General features: G+C 46.8%; 1 protein-coding gene across 1 annotated transcript in view; it reads left to right on the forward strand.

The window, feature by feature from the left end:
* klhl32 (kelch-like family member 32) overlaps positions 1-13469 on the forward strand; it is a 31584-nt gene extending 18115 nt beyond the window's left edge. Inside the window, exons 7-12 of the mRNA XM_048260090.1 lie at positions 617-832; positions 6426-7194; positions 7851-7909; positions 9435-9627; positions 10060-10154; positions 11362-13469. Coding sequence (XP_048116047.1) covers positions 617-832; positions 6426-7194; positions 7851-7909; positions 9435-9627; positions 10060-10154; positions 11362-11523 — 1494 coding nt within the window. The 3' untranslated portion in view covers positions 11524-13469. The remainder of the gene's footprint in view (positions 1-616; positions 833-6425; positions 7195-7850; positions 7910-9434; positions 9628-10059; positions 10155-11361) is intronic.
* Positions 13470-13512: the final 43 nt, after the last annotated feature.

Genomic DNA, 13512 nt, shown 5'->3' on the forward strand with positions numbered 1-13512 from the left:
GTCGGTGGCAGAGACAGTTTCTCTTGGTCTCATTGCTCCGTGTTAGGAGACGGTTGTGTTCTGCGGCGGTGTGATATCATCCAAAGACTCTGTGATGCATTGTTACTTTGTTGTAGGTCTTCAGAGCCTTACCCCAGTAGAACCCACTAATCAAATATAAAATAGAATGTTGCACGGTGAACTCTGATCCAGATCAGTCCTGGCCCATTCTAAAGTCTGTTCTAATATTAATTCATTGATCATTGATCATGTCCCAACCTTAATCTTGAATAATTTAATCCCCATCTTTGATTACAGCAGCATAGCAAAGCTAAATACTGCAGTATGTTCTCATATTACTGTCCTCACGCCAGCCTATCCTATCCTAACACACATGTCTGCACAATGGGTTGGCCTGAATCACACCTGTCCTAAACTTACACATCTGTCCTGACCTCAGCTCTTCCCAGTATCACTTCTCGGTGTGTGTGTGTGTGTGCCGTCACGAGCTGATCAGTCTGAACCACCTGGACCTGTACCGGCTGACCTGCTCCACCTGAACACACACACACACACTGACAGACACCTGTCCTGGCAGACTCCTGTCCTAACCGAACTCACCTGTTCTCACCAACAGGAGCTGAGCATTCTGAACTACCTGGACCTGTACAGGCTGGCCGACCTGTTCCACCTGCCAGCGCTGGAAGAGGCGGTAGTGGGCTTCCTGGTGGAGCACCTGGCTGAGCTGCAGCACTCCCACCAGGAGGAGGTGCTGTTGCTCCCCTACCGCCTCCTCAAGGAGGCGCTCAAGAGTGACCGCCTCACCTCACTCAGCGAGGAGGAGATCTGGCAGGTGAGAGTCAAACACACAATCACACACAGGTACATACATACGCATAAGCGCGCGCACACACGCACGCACGCACGCACACATGCACGCACACACACACACGCACACACACACATCAGAGACGGTCAGACAGGCGGGATTTGAAGTGCATGTGTACATCTGAGTTTAAATTATGTATATCTACAGATATAATGAGGTCTGCCTTAGAAGCAATACAAAGCCTTGCCAGAAGACTTTCTAATGAGGAGACACAGCACTCAAAAAATCCTCCATAGAAATGCATGGGGTTAATTTGTAATGCCAATATGGCAGGTGTTTACACATATCCCGCCCCTTCCGCGGCAAAAAAGTCAACACGTGAATACATTGTGCCAATCATGTGGTGTGTTTTGAATACATCGTGTTGAATACATCACGTTGTGACCTCGCCGCTGGAGCAAGGTTGGTGTCGTGACGCGCAAGGCTTCACGATGCCCGATAAGTGCCCAAAATGTGTTACAATATGGCTGCCGAGTGGAGGGACTTGTCTAAATGGACTAGGCAAGTCCATTGTAGTTGAAAGGAGCTCTGGGTAAGTCCAGGAAAGTCTGTGGCCACATTCCACCCACACACCAATGAGGACAATGGCTAATTCGGCAGCAGAGTGTGAGCAGCAGCTAGGAAGATAATCATGCTCATCGTGCAGAGTGTGATGTGTGCTGAGATGTGTGCTAAGAAATCATCATTTTGAGAATTAAGGCATGTCCAGTATCAGGCATGTCCAGTGTTTTATTTCCTTTTGCACCAAATATGACCTAAAACAACAACAACAAAATAAACAACATAAAACCAAATAGTTTCCTAGGATGGTGGTTACTTGATTCTAGATTTTCAATCACGTTTTTCTCAAACGACAGCTAGACCCTGTTAATCCTTTTGGTGATTTGTGATGTAAGAGACACATATGCAACCCAGATACGCAGAGAAAGGGCTGTGTGTTCGACTGTGTGTGAAACCATTTTAATTGGACATAATTTGACAGGTAAGCAGCAGATGTTATTAACGTCTCTAGGATGCAGGCGTAGAAAAGTTCAGCTTGTGAAAGATTTTTAGTCTTTAGTTCTGCTTTGTGTCAAGAAATCTGCTAATTAGCTGATGTAGATCGCTACTGCACTTAGTGATATGGTTACATGTATATTCATGTACATACAATTGCCTGTTAAAGTGTCCATGACCATGGCAACCTTGACAGGGACAAACATTTTGCCTCTCAACAGACCCCCCCCCCGTTTCTGCACTACAATGGTACTGTTACCACACTGCAGATAGCTGGACATTCTGTCCATGTCTGTCTGTATGGTTCATACTAAATATCCATATTTATTCTGTTCTTCCTGTTAATTACACTGCATATATCTATATTATTCGTATTACTCTTATAATGTTACTGCTACTACACTGCACATATCTGTACATGTTGTTCATACTACAAAGCCATATTTTAGTCTGCTCTTATAAGATTACTGTTAATACACTGCACATATTTATGTTTAATTTATATCTACACTGCACTATGTAACTTGTCCTGCCTATGCACCACCTGTCTATACTTTGTATATCACATTGCACTTCTGGTTAGATGCCAACTGCATTTCGTTGTCTTTGTACTTTTGTACTTGTACACAATGACAATAAAGTTGAATCTAATCTAATAAAGTTGAATCTAATAGAGTACATTTGTACCTAATGGGCAGCAGATGACCATGTACTACTGTGCAGGGATGCACATGTAATGTAATGACCTGGCCTTTTTGCTGAGAAGGCTTTGTTTTTTCCTGATTGGTCAGTGTCTTAAGACTGAAAGACTACAGCCTGAGATAGCATAGTGGACATACTGTATGGTGCAATGTGTAGGTGAATGTGACAATGTGTACGAATGTACAAATGTTTAGGTGTCCTAGAAATATTTCCCAGGAGATTTGCCTCTTTGTTTCATTCTGTCCTTCAGAGCACCTCTTTTGCGTGCACGCGCATACACACGCAGACACACACACACACACACATACACAAATGCCTGCTAGTAAATCTGTGTTTAGGACTACTGTGTGTGTGTTAAGCTGACAAAGGCTGGGGTAGTAGGTGTGAGTGCATGCAAGGAACTGAGGAGGGTGTGTGTGTGTGTGTGTGTGTGTGTGTGTAGATGGTGGTGGCAGTGGCAGTGCTTTGACTGTTCATTTGCACCAATCAGGCCCACCCCCCTCTTTCCTTTCCTCTCCTCCTTTTCCTTTAGCATCCCCACCCCCTGTACCCCTTTAGTCTCCCCCTAGCCCCCCTCTCTTCCACCGCCACCCCCCTCCTCCCGTGATTAGACCCACCGCGGCTCCATCAGACGCCCCAATCCCCCGGCTGTCACTCCGGCCGGCCCTCTGATTGAAAACAATCAGGCCTCTGATGCCACAATTACCCTGACCCTTTAACCAGCCGCCGCCGCCATAATCAGGGCCTGATTAGGCCGCTTTTGGCCTCCGCAGCCGCGCCAGGAAGGTTAATTTGGGCATCAGACGGAACGCGGCATGTGTGATGGGCACCGGGGCTGCGGCGGCTGAGGCTGGCGCGGCCCTGCCGGCGGAGAGGAGAGCAGGGGAGAGGAGAGGAGCGGAGCGTGCGCCCGATGACGCCACCCTGATATAGTTGTGCCCGTCAATCATCGTCACGCTCCCAGAGCTCGCCGAAGCTCACGCTCTGGAAATCACATTTTCTTGCCACTTTGTTTTTTTACCAGTTTGTGTGTGACTTGTGCGTGTGTGTGCGTGTGACTGTGTGTGTGTGTGTGTGACTGTGCGTGTGACTGTGTGTGTGTGTGTGCGTGTGACTGTGTGTGTGTGTGCGTGTGACTGTGTGTGTGTGTGTGTGCGTGCGTGCGCGTGACTGTGTGTGTGTGTGTGCGTGTGACTGTGTGTGTGTGTGTGTGTGTGTGTGCGTGCGTGTGCGTGACTGTGTGTGTGTGTGACTGTGTGTGTGTGTGTGTGTGTGTGCGTGCGTGTGTGTGACTGTGTGTGTGTGTGTGTGCGTGCGTGCGCGTGACTGTGTGTGTGTGTGCGTGTGACTGTGTGTGTGTGTGTGTGTGTGTGTGTGCGCGTGTGTGTGTGACTGTGTGTGTGTGTGCGTGTGACTGTGTGCGTGTGTCTGTGTGACTGTATGTGTGTGTGTGTGTGTGTGTGTGTGTGTGTGCGTGTGTCTGTGTGACTGTGTGTGTGTGTGTGCGTGTGACTGTGTGTGTGTGTGTGTGTGTGCGTGTGACTGTGTGTGTGTGTGTGTATGTGTGTGTGTGTGTGTGTGTGTGTGTGTGTGTGTGTGTGTGTGTGTGTGTGTGTGTGTCTTTGCTTGCTTGCTCTCCCTTTTTTATTGCACTCCCACTCTCACGGTTAGTCTCTCTTTTTTTTTTTTTTTTTTTTTTTAATTTCGTCTGTATCACACTAGCATTTCTGAGAGAGAGGGAGTGAGTGAGTGTGTGTGTGTGTGTGTGTGTGAAAGAGAGAGAGAGTATGTGTGTGTGTGTGTGTATTCAGGGAGTTAATTTATTCTCTGCCCCGAGGAAGTTCTCTGATCCGGCGTGACCTTCACAGTCAACAGACAGTACACTGCCTACCTCTCCCTCCTCTCCATCGCTCTCTTTTTCTCTCTTTCTCTCTTTTTCTCTTTCTCTCTCTCCTCCCCCTTTTGCCCACTCTGTCTTTTCTCTTTTGCTTATTTATTCTATCTGTAAGTAGAGGGGGATAGAGAAGAGATAGGATGAAAGAAAAAGGATGTACAGAATGACATAAGTGTATAAACTGTATTATGTGCGTGTGTGTAAACAGTGTCCTGTTTTACATCATTATCTTGCATTCTAACAAGAGTGTATTCTCAGCATACCACGTGTCAGGTATTATTCATAATCCCAAGCATGTAAATACATGTGTATGTAAAATTCAGATTAAAACCGTGCATTCCTTTGTGGATATAGCATTTCGCTGTGCTTTTTAAACAACGTCCAGTTTGCAAATTTGCGAGACTGCAGAGAGAAAGTAAGTAAAGCATTTCAGAGAAAGGGTGTGATATAAACGGGTGAGTGTGTTGCTTCAAGACTGACTGCTCTTGTATGTTTCCTAGACAGACTGCAATCCCTGTGTCTGTATAGATGATGCATTGAATATGATGCCCTTGGGTCTTTGGTGTTGCTGCATTTATTGGGAGGGTTTGCATAGCGTCGTAATGCCCCCTCTATGGCGTAAAAATGGTTCACAGATATTAATGGAGTTTTGGAGATAAAGAATGCAGAGATGACATTTTGGAAAACTCTACAGAAGCAGTAGTAAGAATGCAGTGTAGAAGTACTGACCTTCCTGCTGTCTTTGTGTAATGCGGTGATTGCTTATGTATCTTGTCTGTATTGTGTGTGTGTGTGACAGAAAGGGTTGTAGGCATGAGTGTGTGTGTGTGTGTGTGTTGCTGTAATAAGTTTGCTGTCGGTGTGCTGATAGTGTTAAAAGCCACTTTGTGTGGCTGATAGCGAGATCGTTTATCTGTGGCCATCTCGCCCACACTTGCACGCCTCTGCTGCCAAACATCCTCAGATTGCTCTCAAGTTCAATTAGCTTGCCTTTGTCCTGCTCCTCCTACTCTGGGCTGTGTGTGTGTGTGTGTGTGTGTGTGTGTGTGTCTGTGTGTATAAGACGAGTGCAGTGAACCATTTGCATATTTATTTCACAGGCTAGTGATACACCTGTGCCCTTGTGTTACTGTGAGTGTGTGAGTAAGTGTATGTCTAGCTGTGTGAAATTAAGCAAAGGTATTGTGAGAATACAATAGCCATTTATGTTATGTGGAAGCATGCGCATTGTCCATCTCAGCCGCCAAGCTTTGCACAATATCCTTTTCACAGCGGTTTGATCTCCTGATTCCCCCCAACACACACACACACACACATGCACACACACACATGGAATACTAATGAGCTCCCCTACACCTCTCTTTCTACATCTTCAACTCCTTTCCTGTATCACTCCATCACTGTTTCTTCTCTGCTTTCTGTCTTCTCTCTCTCTCTCTGTTTGGCTTTTGCACACTGTAAGTCTGCTTCTCTCTGTTACTTTTGTTTCCCTGTTTCTCTCTATTTATTACTCTTTCTCTTTCCATCTCTTCTCTCTGTCTCTTCTCTCTCTATTCCTCTCACACACTCATTTTCACAATCACCATCTCTCCAGTCTCACTAGCTCACTCAGTATTTGGATGTACAGGATCTGTTTTATGGATATTTTCTCTCTTACTCCTAATTCTGTCTCTCTCTCTCACCCTCTCTCCCCCTCCCCCCTATCTCCCTCCCGTAACTCCCCCCTCTCTCTCTATCTCTCTATCTCTCTCTCCCTCCCTCCCATCTCTCTCTCTCTCTCCCTCCCTCCATCTCCCTCCCTCTCTTTCCCTCCCTCCCATCTCTGTCTCTCTCTCTCCCTCCCTCCCCTCTCTCTCTCCCTCCCCCCCTCCCTCCCATCTCTGTCTCTCTCTCTCTCCCTCCATCTCTCCCTCCATCTCTCCCCCATGTCTCTCCCTCTCTCTCCCCATGTGTCTCTGTCCCCAGCTGGTGGTGCGTTGGCTGGAGCAGGACTGCCGCTACCAATACGCCGAGGACTTGCTCCAGCACGTGCGCTACGGCCTGATGGCGCCGTCGGCTCTGCAGCACCTGTCGTCGCGCGGGCACCCGCTCCTGCGCGCCAGCCTGCTGGAGGAGGCCCTGGAGTACCAGCGCGCCACCTTCGCCCAGCCCCTGCGCCAGACGGCCCGCACGCGGCCACGCTTCCGCTCCCTCACCCTCTACGTGGCCGGCGGACGCAAGCGGGAGGTCAGCCGGGTGCGCGAGCTGCGCTACTTCAACCCGCCGGGGACAGGGGTCGGAGGGACGGGGCAGACGGACGGAGGTGGCGGGCAGCAGATGCAGGGGGTGGGGACGCGCGTGCCGGGGGGCTCAGACTGGAGCGAGCTGGCACCCATGCCGGCCGGCCGGAGCCACCACTGCGTGGCCGTCATGGGTCACTTCCTGTTTGTGGCGGGCGGCGAGGTGGAGCAGAGCAACGGGCGCACGTGTGCGGTGCGGAGCGCCTGCCGCTACGACCCGCGCGCTGACCATTGGACGGACATCGCGCCCATGAAGGCGTGCCGGGAGCACTTCGTCCTTGCTGCGCTCGGACAGTTCCTCTTCGCCGTGGGCGGACGCAATGAGCTCAGGCAGGTGCTGCCATCCGTCGAGCGCTACTGCCCCAAGAAGAACAAGTGGACGTTCGTCCAGCCATTCGACCGCTCGCTGTCTTGCCATGCCGGGTGTGTGGCGGACGGGCTACTCTGGGTGTCAGGTATACACCCCAACCCTAACACACAAACACTTAGCACTTAACAACCAAACCATCATACACATCATTCATTTCATTACACTGGCCCATACTATCTAGGTTAACCATTATATCTACTGTAAACCTATCCATTCTTTGGACAAAACCATAAAGGAAGGAAGCTATCAAAACAATCTATACAAATATTTACATCCCCAATAAATCTTTGATACTGGCTTAATATGATGAGCACTGTGTTGTATGGTTATGTATCATTTTGTACTGGGCAAAACTTGTATGAGTGATGTATTAATTCTTGTCTGAATGGTAAAGGTATGTTATCCCACTCAACCCCAGTTCCCATAGCATAGGTACCCATATGCAATTTTGTTTCTTTGTTTGTTATGTTGTAATGTATCTGTCCAAATCGTCTTGCAGAGCCGTGCGTTAACATATGGTGATATGTCTTCATGGTCCACAAAGCCTGAAAATGTGCTCTGGTATTATTATTATTACATGTGTAATTGTCAACCAGATCTACTAGTACTCACAACCCACAAAAAAATAAAAAATACTCATAAATATGAACTCACAAGTATGCTGCTTTCTCTCTCTCTCTCTCTCTCTCTCTCTCTCTCTCTCTCTCTCTCTCTCTCTCTCTCTCTGTTTGTGTTTCTCAGGCGGAGTAACAAACACAGCCCAGTATCAGAACAGATTGATGGTGTACGACCCTCTTCAGGTAGGAAGAAGAGAGAATGAGAGAGACACTGTTTGTGGAAGATACAACACATGATATGGTCTGGCCTGGGTTGAAGGAGACAAAGGTGAACTTCTACTGATCAACCAGATGAACTGAGGAAGGGAGAGAGAGGGAGATAGAGGGAGAGAGAGGTAGAGGGGGGAGGGAGAGAGAAAACAGTTAATGGGAATATAGTGAGAGAGAGTTAGAGTAAAAAAAGAGAGGAGTGAGATAGAGGGAGGGAGGGTGTGAGAAAGGGATAGAGAATTAAAGAGAAAGAACAGTAGAGAGTTGAGAAAGAGAGAGGAGGGGAGGGCAGTGGGGAGTGAAGAGAAGAAAAGAGAGAGAGAGGCTAGAAGAGAGAGAGAAGAAGATACTGATACAGATACAGGGAGAGAGAGAGAGAGTGTGAGAGGGAGAGAGAGAGAGTGTGTGTGAGAGGGAGAGAGACAGAGAGAGTGTGTGTGAGAGGGAGAGACACAGAGAGAGTGTGTGTGGGAGGGAGAGAGACAGAGAGTGTGTGTGAGAGGGAGAGACAGAGAGTGTGTGTGAGAGAGAGAGAGAGACAGAGAGAGTGTGTTTGAGAGAGAGAGAGACAGAGAGTGTGTGTGAGAGAGAGAGAGACAGAGAGTGTGTGTGAGAGAGAGATTCATTGGTATTCACAGGGGCTTCACGTTCACCTGGCAGAAAACACCAACCCCCCACCCACACTACCCTCAACAGATGGCCACCCGTTAGCTTTCACACCACACACACACACACACACACACACACAATGCACTCAAACCTGTCTCGCTCATGCATGCGTACAGTCAACCACACTGCACACACATCTACCCAAACAAACAAGACACACACACACACACACAATGCACTCAAACCTGTCTCGCTCATGCATGCGTACAGTCAACCACAACTGCACACACATCTACCCAAACAAACAAGACACACACACACACACACACACACACACACACACACACACACACACACACAAATGTGCATGTACATTTGCACACACTTAAATACATTCAAACATACAGCAATGTTTATACTTACAAAGCAATGGATACCCAAACACTGTACTCAGACACGACACCTTACTAGTAACAGACAAAATCAGACACAAATAAAGATGAAAATACTATTATATCTTGTAAATATATTGAATGTATATGCTTATAAATATACAAATACATAGCTAATGTCTTCTCTATATTTGAAGAGTTTGGTTCCAAAATGCTATATCCTCCATTTTAATGAATTTTCATAAATCATTTTTTCAATTTTGTTTTCCAAGTAATTTCAGTGGAAATGTAGTTGCGTATTGTTATTGGATTTATCTTTACTCAATCAAAACAACAGAACTGCAATTTTATTGATATTACTTGAAATACACAATTAAATAACATGACGTTTCAAAAAATGGATTTATAGCGTTTCGGAACCAAAGTGTTTGTAGCTACACTCCTGGGGTTCCTTCTCACTCTCTGCTCTCTGTCCTGTCCTCTTGTGTCCATTTCAGGACCAGTGGTTGGCACGTAGCCCCATGCTGCAGCGGCGTGTGTACCATGTGATGGCCGCCGTGAGGAGGCAGCTCTACGTACTGGGCGGCAACGACCTGGACTATAACAACGACCGCATCCTGGTGCGAAACATCGACTGCTACCACATAGACGCCGACCAGTGGACGCGCTGTTCCTTTAGCTTGCTTACAGGTCTGTATTTGTGTTTCTGCATTTGTGCATATGTGTGTATTCAATGAGTATCCACATCCTGGTGTGCCGCATTGACTGCTACCACATTGACGCTGACCAATGGACACACTGTTCCTTTAGCCTCCTTACAGGTGTTTTTGTGTGTGTGTGTGTGTGTGCTGTACATGTATGTACTGTATATGCACGTGTGTGTGTGTGTGTGTGTGTGTATGTGTGTGTGTGTATATGTATGTGTGTATATATGTGTGTGTGTGTGTGTAAAGAGCCTGCGCCAGTAAGATGAGGTTAGGAGTGTATCAGAAACACACCTGTCTTCTACAACCTCCTTGTGTAACGATCCTTCTAGTTACCGATGCTCTAGAAATAAAAACGTTGAAATGAATTGAGTTTATTTGAATTAAATTGAATTAAATGTTAATTGTGTCCACTCAGGCCAGAACGAGGCAGGGGTAGCAGTCCACGAGGACAGGATATACGTGGTTGGAGGCTACTCCATATGGACTAATGAACCGTTAGCCTGCATTCAGGTGAGCAATCTGAAGGCTGACCGGAGTGTTGCCCTGAGTGTGGTCCTTTCCGGATCCCACCCTTGCTCTCTCTCTCCTATTTGCTTCCTGTCACTCTCCCTGTCCTATCATTAAAGGCATAAAAAGGCCAAAAAATGTACTTAAAAAAAGAAAGAAAAAAAAAAAAGAAAAAGAAAAAGTCCTGCCACAAATTTGCTCCAGCCATTCACTTACCCAGCTGATTCTAATTGGCTACAAGTCTTAGGCTTCATCTCAAAGCTCTATTTGCATGCGGCCTCTCTCCTCGGTCCTCCAGCTCATGCCCCGGAAATCGTTCAAAGCTCAGTGTCATCGAGGATATTTCATTTATCTAATTGCAACCAGAGGAGGCAAGACCGAGGAGAGAGGAGGGAGGTGGAAGGCCCGATATGCGAGGAAACACAAGAGTATCCTACGCGGAAGCGTTTTCAGTCGGAATTGTGCGATCATTGATCCAAGCTAAGAGGTGAAAAGTTTGTAGGGATTTATTTGCGACAATAAACTAGTAGATACATGTAAACCGAGAAAAGACCTTTATATACTGGAATTAACATGAACTACCATGCAAACTTAAAAAAAAAAAGAGTTTTGTTCACGCATTGTATAATAAGTATTCATTCATTTCTCGAGAACTATCAAACATTACCTCATTATCAGGGTCAATAAGTGGGAAGAGTGCATGTTCATATGACATTTTTAGGCTTTGGTGTAAGTTCTCTTGAAAATGATGCGTTAGTGAGCAGGACGTCTCATTTCTCATCTGTCTCTCCTTCATTCCTCCATCCTCCTATCGTTCCTTCCTCGTTTCTTTCACAACATTAATTAAAAGGAGGGGATAGGAAAAGAGGAAGGAGGGGTTAGGAAAAGAGGAAGGAGGGGTTTGGAAAAGAGGAAGGAGGGGATAGGAAAAGAGGAAGGAGGGGTTTGGAAAAGAGGAAGGAGGGGTTAGGAAAAGAGGAAGGAGGGGATAGGAAAAGAGGAAGGAGGGGTTTGGAAAAGAGGAAGGAGGGGTTAGGAAAAGAGGAAGGAGGGGGTTTGGAAAAGAGGAAAAGAGGAAAGAAGGGAGGAATGGAGGAAGGACAAAAAGACAAATGATATGAACCCTTAGTGATGTGATGGAACGTGACAATGATGTGATGTTTTCCTGTGGTGCAATGTTCACCTGTGCTGTCCCCTACCTGTCCGGCAGGTGCTGGATGTGAGCACCGAGGGGGCGGAGGAGGTGTTCTACGGTCCCAGTCTGCCCTTCGCCTCCAACGGGATCGCCACCTGCTTCTTACCTGCGCCCCACTTCTCCTGCCCCAACCTACAGACTCTACAGGTTCCTCATCACAGGATAGGAACGCTTTAACACACACACACACACACACACACACACACACACACACAAATCAGATGCTCTATGAAGAACTATAAACATCTCCTACTGCCTCAATACACCGAGATGCAAATAAAACCAACACAAACCCACTTCCTGAGCCCAGAGCCTATGCGAAGGCTGCTGGCGCGACGGCCCTTCGGCAACATGTCTTAGTAATTCAACATGTGGGTCCAGCTTGTACGCGCTTTGCTTTCTGGAGAGAGAAGACACAAGGCTGGACCCTGGATCTCTGTGGAGAAACGCCAGAGATGGAAATCAGAGATTACTGTGTCAAAACACCAGAAGCAGTCAGTCAAGCCCCTTCATGACTAATGCACTATTTGAGATTATACCAGCTGTCTCCCGATGAAGCCATGTGTATGTACTACTTACAGTGCCTGTTTCATTGCAACCACACTAGTGTAGTTCAGTGTCTCAGTGTCTTCTACAGAGTGGCTAAGAATAGTTACATATTGATTGATATGTTATATTTGCATATACCATGAATAAGTACTGAGTATGGCTGTGTTATACAATGATAATTAGTGTGCTAGATTGTAATTAATGGTTATGAGTTACAATGTACGGAGGGCACAGTGGTATGAAGTGTTATTTGACAAGCATTTCTGAACAGTGCACAGATGAACAGGTAGATTGCCCAGACAACCCCAGTGAGAAGAATTTTAAGACTGCAGATCTTGTAGCAAGGGCTTTTTTGTGAGCTGCTGGTGTGTGTATCCAGTGTCACGCTTGTGTGTGTGTGTGAGCGGTGTTGCCATTCTCACCGTATCTCTCAGCGCCCTAGCATCTTCTGACACAACAGAGGGCTTTTGTGATGTCCTCCCGGGCACCCTGGCTCTCGGCATCTTTACCGTTCAGATCTCTGGGCAGTTTCAGCCGTCGTCCCAGCATGTCCAGAGGCACCGTGACCAAGGCTCTCCCGTATGCTTTTTTTTGCCTGAGCCCCCCCCGCGCGCCCACGCCCGCCTGCCCACCCTCTTGGTCTCCTCTTCTTCTTGGAGTGATCAGGCAAAACTATTTGAATACCATCAACCCCCCGCCACACACACACACACACACACAAGAGAGACAAGGCATGTGCTGATGGTAATGAGCAGGAGATTACAGTCCAGCTGAGGAAAGGCAAAAAGAGAAGAAAAAACCCACAGGACTGAGCCACTGCGGAGCTCTTACTCCACTGGACACCCTCCCCCAAGCCTCTTTTTCTCTTGGGACTGCATAAGGACCAGACATTACTGAGCTTCTCTAGTCATTCCAACCCTCCTCTGGCTGCATGTACTGTGTGTGGCAGAGTCCACTCTTCACTGAAGAGGAGGCGCTTTTGTAATAATAATTATTATAACAATAATACCTGTTCTCAGGATTTAAGGCTGTCTATCAGTTCTTTATGAATGTGTCTAACAAGCAACTACTTTACTAACTCTTTACTCAAACTCTCTCCACCTCAAGTGACATGAGCTTGCCACTGAAGATGCCATATGCTGTCAATGTCCAGTGACATGACTGTCATGTTACTGTTTTTTTGTGGTTGCCAAGACAACCTGTGTCTTGTCTGTATGACAGCGCCCTCCACCCCATTTTTCAGAACGCTTCAGTCAAGTGTTTATTGTTGCGATGTTACCAAAACCGTCTGCCAGCACATCTTTTTGGAACGTTGCTAATTAACTAGCTAAACCATCATGTCAGTGTTATGACAGAGGGGACCAGTGAAGTGGTTCCCAATGGCCACATAATATAGCAATCTTTACATTTATCAACAGAAGTCTTTGAACAACTCTGAGAGATTATATTATGCCATCTTCAAGTTGTCCCTTTGTCTTAAAATACAAATGACCATTCATGCTTCCCGTGTTAAGGTGATTCCAATACATTTTTATAGATATACATAACATCAATAAAGCACGGCAGTGAAGCAACTACTGTTTTTATGTGCCTGTTTTTTCCTTGAAAACGGGAACA

Source organism: Alosa alosa, chromosome 13 (assembly GCF_017589495.1).
Source record: "Alosa alosa isolate M-15738 ecotype Scorff River chromosome 13, AALO_Geno_1.1, whole genome shotgun sequence".
Classification (NCBI taxonomy): Eukaryota; Metazoa; Chordata; class Actinopteri; order Clupeiformes; family Clupeidae; genus Alosa; species Alosa alosa.